This window comes from Atheta coriaria, unplaced genomic scaffold (genome assembly GCF_025399875.1).
Source record: "Atheta coriaria isolate IRGN ID8LTWV9N9 unplaced genomic scaffold, Caltech_Dcor_3.1 hic_scaffold_1_pilon, whole genome shotgun sequence".
NCBI classification, from domain to species: domain Eukaryota; kingdom Metazoa; phylum Arthropoda; class Insecta; order Coleoptera; family Staphylinidae; genus Dalotia; species Dalotia coriaria.
In genome coordinates this window covers 4,224,286-4,246,486 of record NW_027045443.1, presented here as the reverse complement: position 1 = coordinate 4,246,486, position 22,201 = coordinate 4,224,286, and the positions used below count along the sequence as shown (strand labels likewise).

Below are 22,201 nucleotides of genomic sequence, written 5' to 3'. Positions count from 1 at the left end.
AGAAAACCAGTATAGAAAACCACGTTTTGGGCTTAAAAATGAAGATTTTCGTATGCGACCCGCAAAAAGTGGTGGGGGTAAGCTGCTGGTAGGCAGTTAAATTAATACTTTAACTCATTGCCGATAATTGTCCGTCGATATTGTTGAATGTTTACGTTGTGCCACACAATAACCCCGCAAAATGAGGATAAATCATCCGCCCGCATGAATTCCGCGCGCGCTCAGAATGTAAACAAACAGCTGATAACGCATTAAATGAAATATTCATAAACAAGAGACCCGCGAGACCGCACCGAATACAATTGTTGGAGTTTTTTTTATTTGATGAAATACAAAATACAAAAAATACATGCCGAATCAATACGGTTGCTCATTGCGCCCTTGTGGCTTAGCCACTCGCACGCCGCGACAGATGATTGAAAGCATCAGGATCAAATACGTCCGACACACCATTTCGCTGCCAATAAATATGAAAAACGAGATTAATATTGTGCGCATTTGATGGCGGCTTTCAATTCGACGGTGTTGATCCGGCCGTGGAGTTTAAAAAAATATTACACCAACAACAACGGTTTAATTACTTGCTTTTACCCAGTGAGGGAAAGAGATGGATGGATGCGGGGCTCGCAAATTGTGAAATTACGAACAATACGTTTTGTGAGGTTTGTGGATTCGGAAAGAACCATTTTGCTGGCGGCGACAATTTGCTCGCTTTGTGTACCTGTCCACTGTTTGTTGTTTGTTCGGTGCAGTGTTATTCCGGTCCCGATGTGACCCGCGCGCTCGCTGGCCGAAAGAGGCAATGTCAATTAATAGTTCATTAAAAAGTTGCACCCCAATTCGTAATTAACGCAATAATTAACGTATCGATATTCCGGATTCGCGCGCATATCAGTCGACAAAAACGAGCAGCACCCTTAATGTCAATAATGTAAAGTGTGCGGTGGTAGGTGGATGTGGATGTGGAAGTCATGTGCACACATCCTGCGCGCGGTTTTTGTTTTTATTGCTAATTGTACGGCGTGCACGAGAAAAAAAAACTCCCGGTTTGCTATGATGCTGCGACCTGGAACCGACCTGCACGCGGGGGAAGCAACCGCGCCGAGGGGGCAAAAGCCGGGCGCGTTTCGGACAGGCCAATTAATATTTTATTCTCCCCCTCGCAGCCTAACAGCGTGTCGGGTTGATGTTGTCGTAAGGATTTTAATGATGCGACGTTTCCAAACGCTGCGTTTTTAATACCGCTTAGAAGTTGACGGGCGAAAAAAAGCACGCCAAAGACACGCAAAAACTGCGAATTAAGAGGCCCGCGGACGAAAGTGAAACATTAAAACCAACGCGCGATGAGCAATTAAAAGCCAAGCTCCATTCGGTTTTTTTTTTTACGACTCGCGAGAGCGGACTTTTTGCTTGCGGCAACAAAAATCGTTAATTAAATGATACGGAAGAAATGCGACGATGACGACTTCATAAAATGCTGCATCCACGGGTTCAAAAGTATCAATTAGCATCATCGCTGTGATTAAAATATAACAAAAGCGCGTAAAAAATGAAATGGACGGCGGAGGAAAAAAATTATTTGCTTAGAAACGCGAATCGCCCGTACGTGATTCACATTTTTCATTCGCTCCGCTTCCATGGTGCTTCCACTGCACGCGAGTTTAAATTGGCGCATATGAATTATCCTGCCGCGTGCGTGTCCACATATCCCTGGTCTTTGCGCTTACAAGTGGGACATAAATATTTTTTGCGCATTCTCTGCTCTCCGCCCCGGCGGACGCACGTAAAACCCGAGCCATACAAAGTGATGCTGACAGTAAAACAATAAAGCATATTTAAAACATTGAAATTCATCAGCAGTGCGCGAAGGCAAATCCGCTGGTTTGTCTCTGTGGCTTTCATGCCAACAGCTTAATTCTGACTTCGACTGCACCGTCGCGCTTTTGTGCGCGCTGCTGGTTTGCGAGCCTTTGAACACTCGGTTTGCGGTGGCGGCAAAGGATTTGCTCCCTTCGAATGCATTCCAGTATTCGGAATGTTTCAATGTTTCAATGTTCGAATAGCGGGTATTTGCCCTGCCAATGATGTATTGCCAGCGCAGATGGCATGAGCGAAATCGGCGTGCAGCGTATAAATGTACAAAACATCCTCGAATATGATCGCGCCGGAAATTGCCTCCTTGTTTTCGGCGACTTTGTGTCGTTTTGCACACGGCGCTCGAAAACGATCGGACGCGAAAGATCGAAATGAATTTCCACATGCCGAGTAGTTCAAGGCCGGCGCGGGTAATTTATCAAAAAATTACTTTTACGATTGTGCACAAAATAAATGACCAATTTAACCGCAGTTATTCCCCGCCCGCGCGGTGCAATAAAAATAACTTTTCCTTTCGTTGCGATTTTTCGACAGCGCCGCTCCCGACTAATCCGATCCGATAGGGAAATAGAGCGATTGGGAATAGGCGTTTAAAACGCGAGGGGCGGCGAAGTTCCAGCCGAAGCTTTTGCATCCAGGGGCCACATTATAAGATTTCGCCGACGTTTTCGAGCGTTGCCGAAGCGTTTCCCAATAAATTTTCCTTTGGGGAATAAGTCGACTAACTTACTGACTGGGATTTTCCCCTTTTCACGCTGGAGCGCCCGCCGCCGCTCGACAATGCGAAGCACGGGCGGCGGACATATTAGCGAAGCAACAAGCTTCTTCGAAACTACATGCGCGTACCTGCAAGTATACGCTTCAAGTAAATTGAAAGCCGTATTACCATTCATGTTTATAAACTCAAATCACAATCGGAGCGAGTTTGCGTCTTCGTAATTCGAAAATGGATCGCGTGGAAAGTCGGAGTCTTCGCGAGTGGACGAAAGTTTCAACTTCCTACAGCGACATTTCTTGCGAAAAAGAAGTTAGAAAAACAAGTCTTCACAAAGTTTACATTCATTACGCTCTGCTGTCTTAATAAAATCATTAATTAAATCCCGCCCGGGCAAATATTGAGTTCGGCGGCATTGTATTGAATTTTCGCAACTTACGAAACGAAAACTGCAAAGTTTTCCTCGGATTTCGGCTGCGGTTTACATCATGTACATTGTGTGTTGAAAGCGATATTTTGCATAAAGTTGCGCGCCGGTTTAATGTTACCATATTGCCGCGGCGAAAAGCCATTCTGCGCCGCAACAATGAGCGCACTTACTCTCGTGTTCCGCGCGACGAGCAGAAAGGGGCCAGAGGAGCGGAATGTAACAACTGTTTGCAGCAATCGTCGGCGGGAGTGCGTCGGCGGTGGTGGCGGCGGCGCTGCGGTGCGGCCGAAGACGCCGACGGCGGCGCATTCTCTGCGGCCGCACGCTGCCAGAACTAATATTGACTAGTTTAATTATTGCCGAGGTCGGATTAATTACGACAGGCGCGAGGCCATACCGCCCGCCCCGATATCGTCGCTCAATCACGTTCACGTTCCTGTCTAAGGGCTTTACCTTGTCAAAATTCATTCAATTCTATTTCAATCTCAATTCATTTACATTCTGTTCAAGTGCTGTATTACTAGGATACGCCTAATAATAGACCTCGACAATGCATTTATATTTTATATATTTTTGCGTAAAATGCAAATTTTAAGCACTTCTAAACACTTTGAAGGATAACGCGTAGATGCAAACGATAGAAACACTCATCCCCTTCAGAATGACAAAGATTGCACGAAAGTCTAACAAAAGAATCGCGAGATAAAGAAGATTTTCTATTGTGTATCTTGAGACTTTGTAAATGCTTTATACCAATCCGTTATACGTTTTTATTTACTAAGGTAACAACGCTGTTAAACTTATTATAAGCTTTTGATAAAATTCGTATTCAAAAACTACTCCGCTGCGTATTAATGTAATATTGATTTTTTTTTCGTGGGCGAAGCAAGTTAGAAAGTTGATATAACTCGATAACTAAGCGGCATTACGGTGCGTGAATGTTTGACAAATCACTCGGCTTGCACACGCGAAAACTTCGCTAATGCGCGATGATATCTCATGTAATATCTTGCCGTAGCAAACTATTGAAAGCACTTAGAAATTCCAAAGACATGTCGGCCAAGTTAGCGCCACCGCCGCTACAATACAATGTTTGACGTCGTTTAATTTACTAAATTGGAATAGAACGTGAACGGTCCAAATCCCCCAAGCAAACTTAGAAAACTTGCCCTGCTCGCAATTCATGCCAACCGCGTCGAAAAAATTCGATAATTTAATCCACTCGCCCTCACGGAAAAAAAATTAAGGTCGTACCTATTTATACTTCAACGTTGTAGCAAATAATCGAATTGAAAAATAGTCGGTTTTTGTTGTTGTTTGATGACAACATTGAGTTTGCGATGATGAATAGGCACGCAACTCAGCCAAATGGATATTACGAGTAGGTAACTTCTTTCGCCGTAAATCAGTGGTAAATTGGCGATTATTGATACATTCGCCGGCGTTTTTGCGGCCTCCTTCGCCGCGGCTGTGATTAATCGGCGCGCACATTTCATTTTCACATGTTTAGTGCATTACAAAACACATTACGCGCCCACATTGGAAAAGCTTTCACGGGCGTGGCGCCGCCGCCGTAAAGCCCGCCAGCGGCATGCCATTAGTCGCGGCTTGTGTGAAATCGGTTTATTAGCTCTTCGAATTGACGTCGTAAACGTTGCAACCGCTAGCAAATGACGCGGAGCGTAATCGTCGATTGTTCAACTCGGGCCGCCCGTTCTTCACGCCGGCATGCTAACAATGTTACGGCACTCCATTGTCACGCCAGGCGGGGGAGATAACGCGCTGGTGGCGCGGTTAAATCTGATCAAAGATAGATGGATGCTTCATTTGCATAATGTCTATGGAATTATTAAAGTCTTAAACGATGCTGAATGCGCATTAATCAATTGTTACGAACCTCTTCATTAACCGGCCGCGCTCGCATCGCAATAAACATCATCATCCTCAACAATTATCTATTCTCGTGTGACATGTCTCAAGATGTCGAAAATCTGCTTGTCAACGCTTTGTATTTTGGCGTGTTTAGTGCACCCATTGTATTTATTATCTCTCCGCTTCTTCTTAATTTGTTTTGTTCGCGTTTTTTTCTCGTTTTGTGTTTCGTGTTTATTCTGCGCGTGTTTATTCTCGCCCTACAAGACTTAATTAATGGCCGCCATTAATATTATGACAAAACGTTAAGAAGACGTCCGGGAAATGTCTCGCGAAAAAACACAAGGCGGCCAAAGGATAATGGAAGTAAAGAAAAATATAGATTTAATTGACGCTTGCTTGCCCCCGGGCTTCTGTAGACTGGCGCCCGGCGCCTCCACCCACAGGAAAAAAGCAACCACCTTCGCTTCGCCGCTGTAATAAAACACCTTGGCGCGTATCGTGGACAGGCAATTTTCGTTCTTACTCTTTGTCCAATCGACGCACACACTCTTACCATCGTTGGTGTATACACATGTCGTGCCGGCGCGACCGATTTGACGTGTGCTGGTGTAAATTGCACTCTCGTCGTTGGTTTTTGCGGGGCCGCTTGTTTTCGCCGTTCTTTGTTCTATTCTATTTGGACGTGTTTGCAGCAGGAGCTGGAGGATGGAGGCAGAGTTTGGTCAGCAAATTGATTACGCGACATTCGTCTATATCTGGCAGGAGCTGCGGAAAATTCCTGTCGGGCCAAATAGGCATATAACACGCGTAAAGAGTTTCGTGATTTATGACGCAGTTACGATAATTGATAGGGCGTAAAATTTTACAACTGCAGCGAAAGTTTCCTTAACTCAGACCAACACATGGTTCGAACGCATATCCATGATCATCATTTTACTCAACTGTATCACACTGGGCATGTACCAACCCTGCGTCGATGAGAAATGCGACACGAAACGCTGCCAAATCCTGCAAGTGAGTTGAAAAATTACTACATTTTAACACCGGAAATAAAATAAATAAAATCAAATATCATTGCAGGTATTTGATGACTTGATATTTCTCTTCTTCACCGTGGAGATGATGATCAAGATGATGGCGATGGGCATCTGGGGCAAGGGCACGTACCTGGCGGACTCCTGGAACCGGCTCGACATGTTCATCGTGCTGGCGGGCGCCGTGGAGTACTGTCAGGACATCGAGAACATCAATTTATCGCCGATAAGGACGATCAGGGTGCTAAGACCGCTAAGAGCCATCAACCGAATTCCCAGTGAGTATAACCGACATACAAGTCGACCCGGCGTTCAAGTTTCGATGCGGAGTTTCTATTCGGCCCTCATCAAAACCAGCAAAATTCTTGCCTGTCGTGTAATCGCTCTGTAAACCAAGACAAGTTTCATCTTTGATAAGAAGCTCGTGTTTCAAGATTGAAGTTGCCGGCAACTACGCATACTGTACGTTGCCATTAGGTCGTAAAACGTGCAAATAATCGTAGCTAAACACATATGTCATATCCGTGGAGTTTGGAGTTATCTCCAGTGAAAGGAAGAAAAAAAGCAGAGGATAACGATGAACTGAACGAGTGTAGGTTGAAAACGCTCGCAATCGAAGTTGACATAGTTCGGGTAGTTACACGCGACTTTGCGAGTCGGCAGCAGTCACAAACAGACGCCGGTGGCGGTGCAGACGTTCGAATAGTTGCCAAGAGATATGGTAGGCGGTGTGCGCAACGCTTGGCAGGTGTAATCTTCCGGCGGATCGACCGCGAGTTCACTACTTTGCTGTAAGTCTATGTCTGCATGTCGTATGTCCTTTGCCTTTGCGTGACTCCGAGTCGCTGGCGGTTGTTAAAGGTTGAGATTTCAACAGCAAAAAAAAACCGTGAAATTCCGCGTGCAAGTCTGATGATTGGGAAATATGTGAAAGTAGCGTGATATTGGATGGATCACGAGGATAACTCCCCCGTCGAAGCCCACGCAAGGTGTGCGGCTGCGCTGCGATCAGTTTCCCCGGCGAAATTGTGCGAAATATATGACGGCTTTCAGATTGACTAGTGCGCGCATAAATTTGCCCTAGATTGGATCGCAAGATGCGCGGAATCCTTTTCCAATTTGCCATTTTCAGGCACGTCGCGTGTTTTTTTTGCGCTTGCTTTAATGATTTAAGGAACTGATTTAAATACTAATTAATCCAGCCAAATTAAAAACTCCTTCACTCGCTGAAATTTGTTTGAAATTCAATCATAAGTTGCCTCGTTAATTAAAATTAATCACGTTTGTCAACGTCACTTAATTAGCGAACCATTAAAGCGATAAACCGAGGCGCAAAAAACCCGAGGCGCGCGCGGAATTATAAAGTTTGCGAACGCACGTTTCTAAGCGCGCTGAAGACGCGCAGAGGAAACGGGTAGGTGCGGAGCGTACACAAATGAACGCGCGGCCGTGAAAAATGCAAAACACGCAAACTTTTTAATAAGATTCGTCGTTTTGCTGGCGTGGACGCATCAAAAGCTTGCGCGACGAGAGACTTTTGATACGGTGGTAGCTTCCTCCATCCACCAGGCGTGTTTGCAAGCTCCTTCGTTATTTCTATTTCGCAGTTGTTCGAGAACCGAACTTTCCTTTGGTATTTTGTCCCGCGTCGCGCGCTCCATGCAGCACTCGTGCAATAGGCAAAGATGATTCGTTCGTTCGCGCGAGATTTGCGTTCGCGTCGCACTATTTCTCCGTTTTTCCATCTTTCCAAGTGCACTCGACGCGCGCGCCAAGCACATGTGCCAAGTACACCAAGGACTTGACATTTTTCACCCGTCGTCCCGACCTCGTGGATAATTTGCATACAGTGTCTGTCGAAACACGAAACATTAAACCACGAAAATATTTCAGGTATGCGAATTCTGGTCATGCTGCTGCTGGACACGCTGCCGATGCTCGGCAACGTCCTCCTGCTCTGCTTCTTTGTGTTCTTCATCTTCGGCATCATCGGTGTGCAGCTGTGGCAGGGCATTCTACGGCAGCGCTGCTACATACCGAAAGCATCTCATAACTTCACATTCCCATCGTAAGTATGGCGCTCGCTGGTGTTTGGAGATAATGAAATACTTAATGCAGAGTACATTCCATTTTGCAGCCGTCATTGCATTTATCACGTTTTGTGAGGCTAGGTACATTTTTTGACCGAACTGCGCGCCACGATTTTTACCACAAACGCTTCTTAAATTCAGTTTTAAACGATTTCATGCATTTTTTGCGGCGTCGCCCACGTTGGCGGCCACACTCATTCAATTTTCATTCAATTCTCGCTGTCCTATGAAAATATTATTACCTAGATTTGATATTTATATATATATAATAGTTGTGTAATATGAAGAATTCACGAGTTTTGATGAATGTATTTTATAATCTCCCTTGCAAGTTGTAGCCGCCGCGCGCCCCCATCTAAATGCCAATTTCTAGATGATCACATGTTGAATATGATTTGAATGAGGCCGGCTTACTTCTGTTGCAGGAATATATCGGCTCCGTACACAGTGCGAGTGCCTGTTACGTAAGATTGTGTAACGCACCCGTGCGCTTCTTTAATTTAGCGTCTTTTCCTCTTTTTCGATCTTCGTGCACACACACTCTCCACAGCCTCGCACCCACCCAGCGCTCCGCCCATCCACCCACGCGCGCGTTTTTGCATTCATCACGCCGAGTGACTCGCCACGCGCGATTCGTGCTAACGACAGTGATTCGTGTCTAATTCGAGCGGAACGAGCGCGTCTCTGTCTGCGGCCGACGCCGCCGCCGGCCTGCCGTCTCTCGGCGGCGCTAAATTTTATTATAGTTTTGCTTTAGTTCGCGTCGGCCGGGAGACAAATAAGTTTGCTGCGACGCCGCCACGCCGGGACACCTGTCAAGTTGGGAAAGTTAAGGCTTTCGTATTAGGATTCGGTCCATTAAATCGGCGAATCTCGCTGAATTATTAAGTGGTTTTATGTGTAATCGCCGAGAAAAGTGGATGAGGACGAGTGGCCTTCACCCGCACTAGCCGCACGTCGGCTCTAATATGATCTCGTCCAAAATTAGACACACCTACCGCAAAACCACCTAAACGTTGTTGTTGGATAACACAAATATTCCAATAATATTCTAAATAAACGTTTTTCCTCGTTGCTCGTTCGTGGAATGGCGTGCGCACGCGAAATGCGGGTCGAGAGCAGCGCCGATTGTACATCGAGAGCAATTTCCCCGCATCGGAAAATTTAATGGAATATGTCTCTATTGTCGGCGGCGGAATGTGAATGCGCGGCATTTTCGGTCGACAACTGCATAAGCGCTCCCTAAATGCGCGCGGTTTCCGGCTTCTTCGCGATGCCACGAGAAGCACACACTTAAGTTCGTTAAAATTTGCGCGCCGCAGGAATTGGTTACACGCGCGCGCGCAAATAGATTTTCCACTCTCGTCAATGGCTTTATGATTGCATTCATATTTTAATGAAGGAAACTTGACGGCGGGCGGGCGATATCATAATGGCGCGCTGCGTTGCACCGGCCGCCACGTTTCGATTTAATTGTAGTTATTTCAGATTGTAGGCATTCGGCGCGCATTGCGGCCGCGCTATTCATCATCAGCGCGGCGCGCGAAATTCAAAGCGATAAAATCGGTATTCATGCTGGGGAGTCCATAAAAGTAAAACACTGCCGAGCGTGTGTATTATAAAGTGAACTTCATGTTTCATATTCCGCAAGCTCGGCGTGAAACAATCGAAAAGTTTGTCGAACCGTTTTGAAATGTAAATGGCGATGTAAATGCGTATGGAAATTGATTTCCATTTGCACTGCCGCCACCCTCTGGCGAACACTTTCGGTTTAGTTTTTGTGCAAATAATGAAAAATGCATTTCGCCGCGCGCGCGTGCGGTTTGTGTTTATGTTGAAAAATTATTGAAATACAAACTTTCGGCGCGCCGACACGAAATTATTTCAATATAAAAAAAGAAAACGATTGCGGCAATTGCGCCTATTGTGTTGGAGGTGCCTCTGAACCGGACGAAGAAATACGGATGTACTTTAATTAAATTATTTTTTGCGTTGCGTTTTATATTCAATGGACGTCCAACTAGAAAGAAAAACAACCGAAACGCTTCTTTAGAATTTTCTGCGTGTGTATTGTATATGAAAAAAATGTTTTTTCCGCTTCGTCTCTTTTCTTGAGCAGTGCGCACATGGGCACCCGCCGACGATGATTGTTCTTCGTTGTGACGCACTAGGAGTACATGAGATGTTCCGCTGAGAGACGGAAATAGCAGTGCTCTTTTCGAGAACGATGTAAATACACGTCGAAATTGCGGAAGCCTCTCGCAGCTTCCGCTGGCGATGTTCGCTCTTCGATTGTCGTCGCGGCCGCGGACGAGCGCATTAAGACCGATTGAGACGGATCGGCGAAATATTAACAAACTTTTTCCACTCGAGCCTTCGCACACACAATGACGACGTCGGCGGCGCCCCCGACGCCCGCCACCGCTTCCGGCCGCGAATCGGTCATCGCATCGATTTTCAGTTCAGCGTCCGCCACATTGTTTGCCAACGCTTCGAGTGTTGTTGTTATGTTGATATTAAATACTTTCTGCGCCAACAATACGACGCTCATAATAAACTTGTGCACAATGACGAAGACCGAAGACAATATCAATACGTGCCGAGAACAAAAAGCCGCCGCGCGCGCAAAACAATAAACACCGCGGCAAGACCAGCGGCGGGAAAGAAAAATACAACTGCTCAGTTATTACAGTCAATAAAATTCAAGTTGAGCGATTGCATGCGACTGAACTGCGCGCGTATTATCCACTCGTTTTACTAATAATTCACCGAACAGACAACGCGCATAATAATAAAAAAAAAAGCCGTCAGCGGCAATATTCATTCGGAAAAGTGAAACAGTTTGCAGTTAGTGTGTGCGCTGCATTCATGGACTTCATTAAAGAACAATAAAAAAGTCCATATCCCGAATGCTGTGAAAAGTATAAAATTCGTTAGAAGGCCAGTCGGCGTGGCGGGCTTATGCAAATTTAATGAGTTTTCCATGTTTCATATTGGATTTGCGTCGGAGTGAAACTTCGGACGGGAAAATCTCCTCCTCCAGCTCAGCTCCGTGAAATTCTAAACTGAAGTTTATCCCTTCACCGATTTCAATCAGTCTTAATTCTTTAACTTGTGCTTGTTGGTGGTCTGCCTGGCATCATTTCTTCTTCACTTCACTCTTGTATTCTATTCTATACCCCTGGTGTCTTATGTACGTGTACGTGGTGAATGAGCATGTCGGAAAGGGACGCAATAGGCAACTATTCGTCTTCACTCTGTTCTGTGGGTTAGAAATCTCTGGTTGCATTCGTATAAAAATCTTCTTGTGTCTAAGCATTCGTTCGTTTGTGTTGCGCCCCCCCTCACCCTCATCTTATGTTACGTTCATTTGATTTCGATTTGTTTCACATTCGATCACTCGCCCGCGACTGGCGACTTTACCTGTTGACAGACGAATGAAAATGAACGAATTCGAAAAGGATTTCTTCGCGGAACGAAACGAAATCATTTTCAAAATTAACCATCTCTAATCAACTCTATATGACTGTGACTAACACCTCGTCGTGCCTAATAATTTTCTGTTCGCCGATGGTCATCCGGATGCTAATCGGAGTGATTGTGTTTCAGAGACTTGTCGTTGTATTTTTCCATCTCCCAGGAGCAGGACTTCATCTGTAGCAAGAACGATCACAGCGGCATGCATTACTGCAAAGACATACCACCTTACAAAGAGGGCAACAAGACTTGTCACCTCACCTACGAGGAATACATGAGTAATCAAAGTGGTTGCATAAACTGGCACCAGTACTACACCAATTGCCGGGATGGCGAGAAGAACCCTTTTCAGGGTACCATCTCATTCGATAACATAGGCGTGGCGTGGGTCGCAATTTTTCTGGTAGCTTCTCCCTGAAACTAATAACCAGAACATAAAATTTAAACAAATACTTTTTATGCATAGGTGATTTCTTTAGAGGGTTGGACTGATATAATGTATTATGTGCAAGACGCGCACAGCTTCTGGGATTGGATCTACTTCGTCCTGTTGATTGTGGTGAGTGTGCATTCGTTGTGGTCTTAATATCGTTGACACCCGCAATCCATCATCGTCTCAATTGCGCGCGCGTTTGTATGCAGATTGGTTCGTTCTTCATGATCAACCTGTGTCTGGTCGTCATCGCGACGCAGTTCTCGGAGACAAAGAAACGTGAGATGGAGCGAATGCGGATGGAGCGCGCCCGATTCCAGAGCTCGAGCACATTGGCGTCGAGCACAAACAACAGTGAACCAACAAGTTGTTATGCAGGTACGTAACAAGCCTCAGAAGTGCACCCGCGCGAAAGTAATAACATTTATGTTCCAATGAATTCATAGTCTTAATTTTAAAAGGGAGCCTGATGAAATGTTTGTTTGCATTGTTCCAATGGCACTTTGTACTTACCATATAGATACAGAAAGTTGGCATACGAGTACTGTGATTTTATGTTGAGTGCAGAAACAATTCCTTTTACATCGCTGCGAAGTAGAAAATTCTTGTTAATTTACTTTACGAGCACGTGTCGCAATTCAGTTTTTTCATTACCTTTCCTAGGGTTGTTCACTGTCCGCACGGCGTCCAGATATCCCTAACGCCTTGCATTCCACATACATTAACTGTCGTCGTTTACTTGCAGAAATTGTAAAGTACATCGCGCATTTATGGCGACGCGGCAAGCGTCGGATCATCAAAAAGATACGACTCATAAAAGATAAAAGGAAGCGAGAGAACGAACGCAAAGTCATTTCGGGCGAGACGATTCGACTTAATTACAACAAACGACACCATCCCAGCTGTCCCAAACTCTTGGTAATTTATGTTTTATACTTACACATTGTATGTGATTACAACGCCGATTCTACCACTCCCAATAAGACGCATTAACTGTGGGATAGTAAAATCGGTATTGTAATTAAACTGATGTGGATTATATGAAAACCATGACCGATTATCCAGCAGCATAAGAGTGATCCCTCGCTGATACATCAAGGCATCTCGGGTACACCAACCAGCTCCATTCCGCCGAAAGAGAACGACAACAACAGCCGCTCATCAAACAAGGAGAACAAAGATGAAGATCCCGACTCGACATCCATCTCCATCTCGATGGGTGTTAACCAGAACTCTAAATCAAGCAACAACAACGAGGTATATGCGTGTTTGGCCCTAGGGTACCTAAAACTTTCATTAGTTATCTGGTGTGCAGAACTCGGAGTTGTTGACACCCCAGCCGCAACGACGACGTTCATCGGTGTTGTTCAGCGAAGTGGTCGTGTACCATGGCGGCAGCAATCCGGTGGCGGCCAGTCCCAACTCCTCATCAAACGCGGTCAATCTCAACGTGGACAAGAAGAATATAATGTCAATTGAAAAAATGACACAAACAGGTGAGTGAAATATCAATACTTACGCTCAATCTTCCGCTTATCTTCCGGGTGATCAGAAGTCTGGAAAGAATAGAGAATAAAAACTTGCCGGCGGGATATCCGAAGACGTTAAAGTGCTCGTCGAGTTAATCCGGCTTAGAGATTAAAAGCGCTCTCGATCTTCGACGAGTGGCTTACGAGTCGTTCGCAGCAATTCGCGCAAGAAGTTCATGTCCACTCACACCATCCGCAATCGGCGGCAAATGCCTGCTGATGCGATCTCCTACTACCATTCGGCACTTAGTGACTCCACTCTCGCGTGCGCGCTGCCGCCAAACAATGAACGGTGGCACTCTCGGCCGGCAGTTAAGGGTCGCTTGTTTCCCAACGACCAATTTATAGTATCGACAATGCATACCAACACTTACATTATGCGCGGACGTCAAATCAAAACCTGAATATTTCTGAATCAAAATCAATGAAGCCAAAACATATTTTTCCACTTTAGGTGAAGGTAACATTTGGCAGATTTCCTCCACGCCTACACCTCAACAGATGATCCATACTCACTGTTTCCCGCTGACCAAAGGTGAAACAATGACATGCCAACAACTCTTGGCTCTTGGGGGGATCAACGCTGCATTACCCACTGGTCATGGGTTAGACCTGATCTTCAGCTCGTTGTCCAAAGGCAGTAAACAAAGCGATGATGACGTTTTCTTCCAATCACTGGATGACTACAGCTGTTGTCAGGATATGTGGCATTGTGAGGCGGAGTACCGCAATGCCACCCGCTCCAAATGCTACGTGATCACGTGCCTCACCATCAAAGCGGTCCTTCGCTTCCTGAGCACCGTGCGACGTGCGATTAAGATCCTTGTCGAGCACAAGTACTTCCAGCAGAGCATCCTTGTTGCGATTCTCATCAACACCTCATCAATGGGTATCGAGTACCACGACCAGCCCAAAGAGCTGACTTACGTCGTCGAGACGAGCAACATCGTCTTCTCGGCGATCTTCGCCGTTGAAATGCTGCTGAAAGTTATCGCCGAAGGGCCCTTCGGCTACGTGTCGAACGGATTTAACGTTTTCGACGGCGCAATTGTGATTTTAAGGTAAGAGCGGATCATAGGATTGCGGTGGGATTTTCTAGTCGGGCATGGGAAAAATGCGCACGGATTTGTTATTGTTTTCGTAGTAAAGTATATAGCGGACGTGTGGCGTGTGCGCTGATCGAAATCCGCAACGTGTCGCTGATTTTTTCCCTGTATGTGCATTTATTTCTGCAGTGCCGTGGAGATCTTTCAAAAGTTCACCGGCGACGGGCAGGGCGATTCCGGGCTGTCGGTGTTGCGTACGTTCCGCTTGCTACGCATACTGAAACTGGTCCGATTCATGCCCAATCTGCGCCGCCAGCTCTTCGTCATGCTACGGACGATGGATAACGTGGCAATCTTTTTCTCGTTGCTCATTTTGTTTATTTTCATATTCAGGTAAGACAATCTTTCGCTACATCGCTCAAATCGGTTATCCGAACAAATGGCGCGGAGACATGCAGGTCCGTTTAGATATTGATTCGTGTCGCAAAATGCAATTCGAGCTGCACCGAACGAAATTCTGTAGAGAAAAGAATGAAACATCAACATAAAATCAAACTATTAAATCAAACAGAGGAAACTTATACTCTCCCCCGGCCCAAAAACAAAACAAAACGGGATAAATTAATGACCGAACAAAAGACATGATCAAATGGTAAAGGGTGGCAATTCGATAAAAGCCGATTGCCATTTCCAATTGAACTAATCTCGATTGCGATAAATTCTGACTTGATTCGATAAATACGTGAATAATACTTGGAATATTTACTTACTTACTTTGATACTTGACTTATTACTGTACTTCCACTTTACTACTACTCGTACTCTTCTTATTACTCGTTATTACTGTTTGTTTTCATTTACCACGAAATTTTTCATATGTTTTACCTGTACTCGTACTTGAACAAACTTTTTACACAACAAAAGCAAGCCCAGCGCCAATGCCACTCGTTCTCATTCACCCATGATCTCACCAGTTTGACCACTTTCAGTTTGATGCATTCTACTTTACAGATATTCATGCATACTAGACAAACGAATTTTCTAAATCAGCCCATCAAATAAACGCACAGACTTAAAACCACAATCAAAACTGAACAACATGCCATTAAAACAACAACTGGTTGTACCAGGAATAAATAAATACAAACATGACCTTTGATAAAAAAAATCTAACCGATAATCTTAATTGACTGACCCGCGCTGAATTTGTTCTAATATCTATCGATCACTTTAACATCGGCGTGGAATATTTGCGTTTAATTGTTGATGACGTTTGATTGGTATTTTTCTAGCATATTGGGTATGAACCTATTCGGTTGCAAGTTTTGCGAGAAAAGTGAGAAAAATCATGATGGCAAATGTCCGAATAACGAAGACGAGTTCAAAGATCGGAAAAATTTTGACTCACTCTTATGGGCGATTGTTACCGTCTTCCAGGTACATTGACTTTCAAACTAAAACCAAGCAACCTGTTTTGTTTTTTTCTTTTTCGTTTTGTTGTCTCGTTGTCGAAGGACTAGCAGAGAGGAAAAACGGACTGAGCAAAAGTCGTACCGAAAGCAGAACGCATTGTAGACACTTTCATTGCGATAGCTGGAGCTGGAGATTAACCCCCAGGCGCCTAACCGTTAACGTAGTCATTTCATTTTCGATTAACAACAACGTTCATTTTTGCCAATTACGTAGTAGTTCAGTCATGTATAATTTCGTAACAAAGTTAACAGCAGCCCGATACCGAGCCGGTTGCACATTTTGCAAAGCCAATGTAAATATAAAGCTTTCCCTATTAATTTCTTACTTACTATTACGAGATTTCGCTTTGCTGCAATCGCCGCCTGCGATTTACGCTGTCAGCAGTACTCACGACGTTTTTTAAAATATCTAAATCCTAAAGGTAAATCTAATGCGACCAGGTACGTACATATTTCTTTTCTTGTTTATTTTTTGAGTTGACGAGTTCATATTCTCTGTTCGTTTGGGTTTTAAGATATATCTCTCATTCGACTATTTCTCATTGTCATGGTTATTGAATCATCTGCCGAAGTATACCTGCATGCGTTTTTTGATACTCATTACTGCACCATTAATTGCACACTTTGATCCCACTTGCATTCGAACATTCTTCCCAGTCTGTCTTTTCGAAGTTTCTTATGAACTGACGGATTGCGCATTGTGCAAGCTGCATCTATCGATTGTGTCCCCCAAATTCTACTTTTACTAACTTTGTATACTATTGTGCTGTTACCTACCGTTTTGTTGATTTTAACTTTACTTAATCTTCCAATTGATTGCAACTACAACTAAACATGATCGTAACGAATCGCTTCTAAAATTACCTATATTAACGCAACATGTGAATCTCTCTTGATATGAACGCAACATTAACCGAAAGAAATACTCATTAAACGATAAACCGAATAACAATAAACCGAAACCGAGATGTTTCCGCAACCATAAAACGACAAAACAACTTACAAAAATAGCTAATAGTTTTTGTCACCCTTATACCATTTGTTAATTACCATTTACTTTTAGCGATTTAGTCGATTGTGTCGTTAGCTTTTATTTCGTATACGTAAACAAGTAATTTATTAATATTATCAGTAGCGTAGGCGTAGGCGACATTCTCACATTTTCCACACATTGTAATCTTTGACGAGTAGCTAGAGCCTAGTTAGCGGGCGCCAGTAATCGTAGCTTTTGAGAAGAGCAAATCGCACACGTACCTCGTATCGAATGGCAACAAAGTCGAATCTAGTACAGAATATACAAGACAAGAAAACGTTGTTTCGAAACCGTTGCCTTTGTTTTTTTGTTGATCACTGGTATTTGTACATGTGTTATGTAAATATGTGATACTGCTACTCGTATAACATCGTGTTTGTACCTTGTCTGACGTATGATATTTGTATCTAATTTTGTGTGTGCGTGCGAGTCGAATTTCTTTGAGTTGCGATTTGCGATTTTTTGATTTCGTTCGTTTCCTTTGAGTTTCGTTTCGTTTGTCTTACGTACCCTTTGTGTACACGTATTACATTGGTATCGTTCGAATTTTTGGGCTTGTTTGCGTACTGCGTGCGTGTTTTACCAATTTTTTTGCGTCTACACACACAGTCGTTATGTCAAAATGTATGCGTGATTTCGTTTCGTTGTGTTTCTTTTCGTTTTGTCTTAATCTGAGGAAACCAACCAAACAAATGCTTTTTGTTTTTGTCCATTCGAACAGCATCCTTGGCATGTACTTGTTTGGGGGTAAGTTTTGCAAGTACGTCGGCGACGATGGCGTAAGTAAAGAGTGCACGTGTCAAATGATCGTCGAGCAGGACAAGCGGTGCGAGTGCGATCGGAAGCACTTCAACAATATCCTCTGGGCGACCGTCACCGTTTTTCAAGTAAGATCGAAACCAAACCGATACCAACATGTTCATCAACACCCTCCACCCGCCGGCTAGCCGATGTCATTGCTCATGTGATCGTGTATTTGGACCGCATCATCTCACCATCACATCACTCATCTTAGCTTTCATTAATTCTAATTGAACTAAAAACGTTCGCTTTCACGATTTTGTTGTACGTAGTGTAAGCTCAGCAGAAAACCTTTCAATTTAATAACATTTTCGGCGAGCGCCTAAGGAGCTTATTGCCAAGCCAAACGGATGTGTCCGTCTCGCGCTCCTTCAAAATTTTCCACCAAGTCCAAGTTGTGCTATTGTTCGCGCCGGCACTATAAAACTCGAAAACTTCCGAAACTGTTTTCATAATAAGCTCTTTATTTCTCGCCGTAATTGAGAGATCGAAAGTTTGTCAACGTGACTCAGTTGGAACGTTAAATTCAGAGGTTTTTGTTCTGTTTGTTCCGTTTCCTTCTCAATGCCCACAATGCCCGCCCCGGTTCTAACACTGACATCTCCCGCACATAGATCTTAACCCAGGAGGATTGGAATATGGTGTTGTCAAACGGCATGGCCAAAACCTCCCATTGGGCCGCACTGTACTTTGTCGCTCTGATGACTTTCGGCAACTATGTGCTTTTCAATCTGCTCGTTGCCATCCTCGTGGAGGGCTTCAGCTCCGAGCGTAACGAGCGCCGTGAGCGCGAGCAGCGTGAAATGGCCCGGCGAAAGATGTCCATGATGGACCAAAGTGGTCGCGAAAGTTCCGACGAAAGCAGTCGCTCCATATCGAGCTCCTCGTGCAACAGCTACCACAATAATGTGAGTTGTGAACTTAATTCACTTACAATGCACTACTAAACCCGGATATGCCCGCAGCAGGAAATGAGGCATTACTCGAAATCAGCGGAGGAGCTCCGGAAAGTGAAGCACACTAATGGTCAGCAGTGCATTACCGACTGCCGCGAGTTCCCACGCGAGTGCTGCCCGCTCAATTTGGAAATTGATCCAAAGTGCAACATTCAGAAGGAGTCCAAGATGATGAAGAACGCGCAGGTGAGGTGCTTCCGCGAAATAACACCGCGCTTACGTGCTAACCCAAAATGCCATGCCAATGTTGCGTTCATCCGCTGATGCGTTTGTTTGTTGTTTTTTGCTGTTTTAAAGGTGTCTCCGCCAGTAATAACACACACAGCAGCAACACCGCAAGACTCTCCCAGCACCACACTTGACGACTTTCCCGAATTCCGATACAGTATCACACACATTTCCGGCGACACGGCGATGTCCAATGAAATTTGCAATTTCCCGAATTCGTCTAGTAATAACTCAAGCAAATCAGTAAGATGTGGCTTTGTTTGCTTTCCACCGAGCGCTTACTAAACCTAGCACACTTTGCCCCACAATTTTCAGACCTCTAGCATGCCCGGCCTGCTGAAACCGCCGAGTCATCTCTCGCCTCCGCAGATGATCTTCCGACCATTCGACGCGCAACCCGCCGATCCACCGACTGCATCAGCGAAAATCATCACGCATAACGAGCGTATTGGTTCAAAAATTACCTCGTATTCGGAGAAGGTCGGACCGGCAAAATCCAATGACAAGGCGCGCCTGCAGCGGAAAACATCTTGGAAATTGGGCTCACGTTCCAGCCTGAAGGTGCGCAAGAAGAACCGCAGCGTAAGCGATTCAGAGGCGATGCCGCTGAATAATGGACGAGGGCAGGAACACGACCTGTGCAACGGCGGCGGCGTCACCCGACACGTAAGTCTCCCCTTTCCGGCCCGCACTGATCACCTAATGCACCCACTCGACTGTTGCGGCAATCAGGGCAGCCTCCGCAACGACCTGCTGCAGTCCTCCATGCGCATCCAGAACGACACGCAGACGGACCCGCCCAACAACCGATCCCCCCGTGGTCTTAGCCCACCGAACGCCATCCGCCTGCGTAGTAACACACAGTCCACCTCAAACACGATGCGCCCCAACTCGTTGCTGACTGCCTCACAGGTCAAACTGGAGAACGACGCGAACATGCGACTCAGCCACAAGTCCATCAACGAGGCGCACGAGAAGCCCGACCCCGAGAAAGCCCTACCGGTCATCTGCATGGAAGAATGCGCGGAGGGAGCGCGATTATCCACCTCACCTCCAGCAAATGTCAACCGAATCAAACGCGTGCTCAACTACCTCGAGCCCAAGGGTTGTATGAAGGAACGCGATGATTACTCTCTGTATGTTTTCGCTCCTGCAAACCGCTTTCGGCGTTTCTGCGCATGGTTCGTGGCGCAGAAATGGTTCGACAATGTGGTGCTCCTGTTTATCGCCCTAAACTGTATCACGTTGGCGATGGAGCGGCCTAATATACCGCCCGACAGTCCAGAACGTCTCTTCTTGTCCACTAGCAATTATGTTTTTACCGTTGTATTTACCTTGGAGATGTTCGTAAAGGTGGGTCTCAACCGGTTTTAAATCAATTTAGCCGGAAATAAGGCGGAATTCTGTTGCAGGTTGTCGCGTGTGGAATGTGCTATGGAACGGATGCGTACTTCACCTCCGGTTGGAACATTATGGATGGTTCATTAGTTATAATATCGATTGTCGACTTGCTAATGAGTCTAATTAGCGAGTCAAGTCCTAAAATATTTGGAATTTTAAGGGTACGTTAATTAATCATTCGGCACGCGCCGCATTCTAACTGGGGGCCTCGTTTATTTCGCAGGTATTTAGATTGTTAAGATCGTTGCGTCCATTACGAGTCATCAACCGAGCACCGGGACTAAAGCTCGTCGTTCAAACACTTCTCTCCTCGCTGCGCCCCATCGGCAACATCGTGCTGATCTGCTGCACGTTCTTCATCATTTTCGGCATTCTGGGAGTACAGGTGATTGAGTCTGGCGTCTGGTATGGAATCCGAGGGTGATGCTTGAATGTTGGTTGCTCTTTCAGCTCTTCAAAGGCTCGTTCTACTCGTGCAAGGGGCCGACCGCGCCTGGCGTACGCAATAGGACGGAGTGTGAAGGAAGGGGTAATAAATGGGTCAACCAAAAGTACAACTTCGACGATTTGGGAAAAGCGCTGATGTCTTTGTTCGTGCTGAGCTCGCGCGACGGCTGGGTGAACATAATGTATACGGGTCTAGACGCCGTCGGCGTCGATCAACAGGTAGGATAAATCGATTCCGGCGTGCCGGGCGTTACTCACGCCCGAAACCCGGCACATCCTCGCCGCCAACACCGCCACCACCACCGGCAAGGGATTTTCCACCCTTCGCGTATTTTCCTCCAATTCCTTCGAAAAACAAACTTCTCCCCTGACGCTCGAGAAAAATGAAAACTTTTAATAAGTTTTCATTTGTGATGCCACTGCTAATTGAAATCAATGTTTCAGCCGCAAATCAATTACTCCGAATGGCGACTGCTGTACTTTATATCGTTCATTTTGCTTGTCGGCTTCTTCGTGCTGAACATGTTCGTCGGCGTCGTCGTCGAGAACTTCCATCGCTGTCGCGAGGAGCAAGAAAAAGAGGAGCGCGTCCGGCGCGCTGCCAAACGCGCCATTCAGATGGAGAAACGACGCCGAAGTAATTGAATTATTTGATAGCCCAAAAACGCACCCGTTTCCATTGCCAATAACAAACGATAATTATAAATTAAAACTCGTTCTTTCTTGTTTGTCCCGCAGAAATGAACGAACCGCCCTATTACATCAACTACTCCCCGAGGCGACTCTTCATCCACAACGTGGTGACTTCGAAATACTTCGACTTGGCAATCGCGGCCGTGATTGGCTTGAATGTCGTCACGATGGCGACGGAGAGCTACAAGATGCCCGAGATTCTCAGCTACATACTAAAGATATTCAATTACTTCTTCACGGCCGTTTTCATCCTGGAAAGCACCATGAAACTAATAGCGCTGGGATTTGTCCTCTATTTGAAGGACAAATGGAATCAACTTGATGTTGTTATCGTTATTCTATCAGTAGTCGGAATTATTCTGGAAGAATTGAAGAGTAATATCATCCCGATAAACCCGACGGTTTTACGGGTTATGAGAGTAATGCGCATTGCACGGGTGTTGAAATTGTTAAAGATGGCGAAGGGTATACGCGCTCTTTTGGACACCGTGATGCAGGCGTTGCCTCAAGTGGGTAACTTGGGTCTGCTATTCTTCTTGCTGTTCTTCATATTTGCAGCGCTGGGTGTGGAGCTGTTCGGGAAACTAAAGTGCGACGATGAAAATCCCTGTCAAGGTAAGTGTGTTATCAGTACGCGCCGGCACTGCAGGAAATCGGCATGAAATT

General features: G+C 45.4%; 1 protein-coding gene and 1 long non-coding RNA gene across 6 annotated transcripts in view; one reads left to right on the top strand and one right to left on the bottom strand.

Moving 5' to 3' along the window:
- Ca-alpha1T (Ca[2+]-channel protein alpha[[1]] subunit T) overlaps positions 1–22,201 on the top strand; it is a 61,746-nt gene that overhangs the window by 35,943 nt on the left and 3,602 nt on the right. The window contains exons 3-25 of one of the 5 annotated variants that reach the window (XM_065307587.1): positions 5,800–5,909; positions 5,976–6,207; positions 7,823–7,997; positions 8,445–8,483; positions 11,629–11,899; positions 11,963–12,055; positions 12,139–12,307; positions 12,675–12,847; positions 12,995–13,186; positions 13,230–13,425; positions 13,913–14,519; positions 14,694–14,897; positions 17,731–17,896; positions 18,425–18,718; positions 18,779–18,952; positions 19,064–19,237; positions 19,310–19,660; positions 19,727–20,347; positions 20,407–20,556; positions 20,619–20,780; positions 20,846–21,061; positions 21,287–21,479; positions 21,581–22,150. In XM_065307587.1, coding sequence (XP_065163659.1) covers positions 5,800–5,909; positions 5,976–6,207; positions 7,823–7,997; positions 8,445–8,483; positions 11,629–11,899; positions 11,963–12,055; positions 12,139–12,307; positions 12,675–12,847; positions 12,995–13,186; positions 13,230–13,425; positions 13,913–14,519; positions 14,694–14,897; positions 17,731–17,896; positions 18,425–18,718; positions 18,779–18,952; positions 19,064–19,237; positions 19,310–19,660; positions 19,727–20,347; positions 20,407–20,556; positions 20,619–20,780; positions 20,846–21,061; positions 21,287–21,479; positions 21,581–22,150 — 5,532 coding nt within the window. Of the gene's footprint in view, positions 1–5,799; positions 5,910–5,975; positions 6,208–7,822; positions 7,998–8,444; positions 8,484–11,628; positions 11,900–11,962; positions 12,056–12,138; positions 12,308–12,674; positions 12,848–12,994; positions 13,187–13,229; positions 13,426–13,912; positions 14,520–14,693; positions 14,898–15,796; positions 15,942–17,730; positions 17,897–18,424; positions 18,719–18,775; positions 18,953–19,063; positions 19,238–19,309; positions 19,661–19,726; positions 20,348–20,406; positions 20,557–20,618; positions 20,781–20,845; positions 21,062–21,286; positions 21,480–21,580; positions 22,151–22,201 lie in introns of all 5 variants that reach the window. The other 4 variants (XM_065307578.1, XM_065307593.1, XM_065307609.1 and 1 more) reach the window with 4 other exon arrangements.
- On the bottom strand, positions 10,703–12,713 carry LOC135795845 (uncharacterized). Its single transcript, XR_010549165.1, has 4 exons — positions 12,584–12,713; positions 12,443–12,516; positions 11,762–11,916; positions 10,703–11,706 (listed from the first exon to the last, which is right to left on the bottom strand). It is a non-coding gene; the product is annotated as an uncharacterized lncRNA (long non-coding RNA).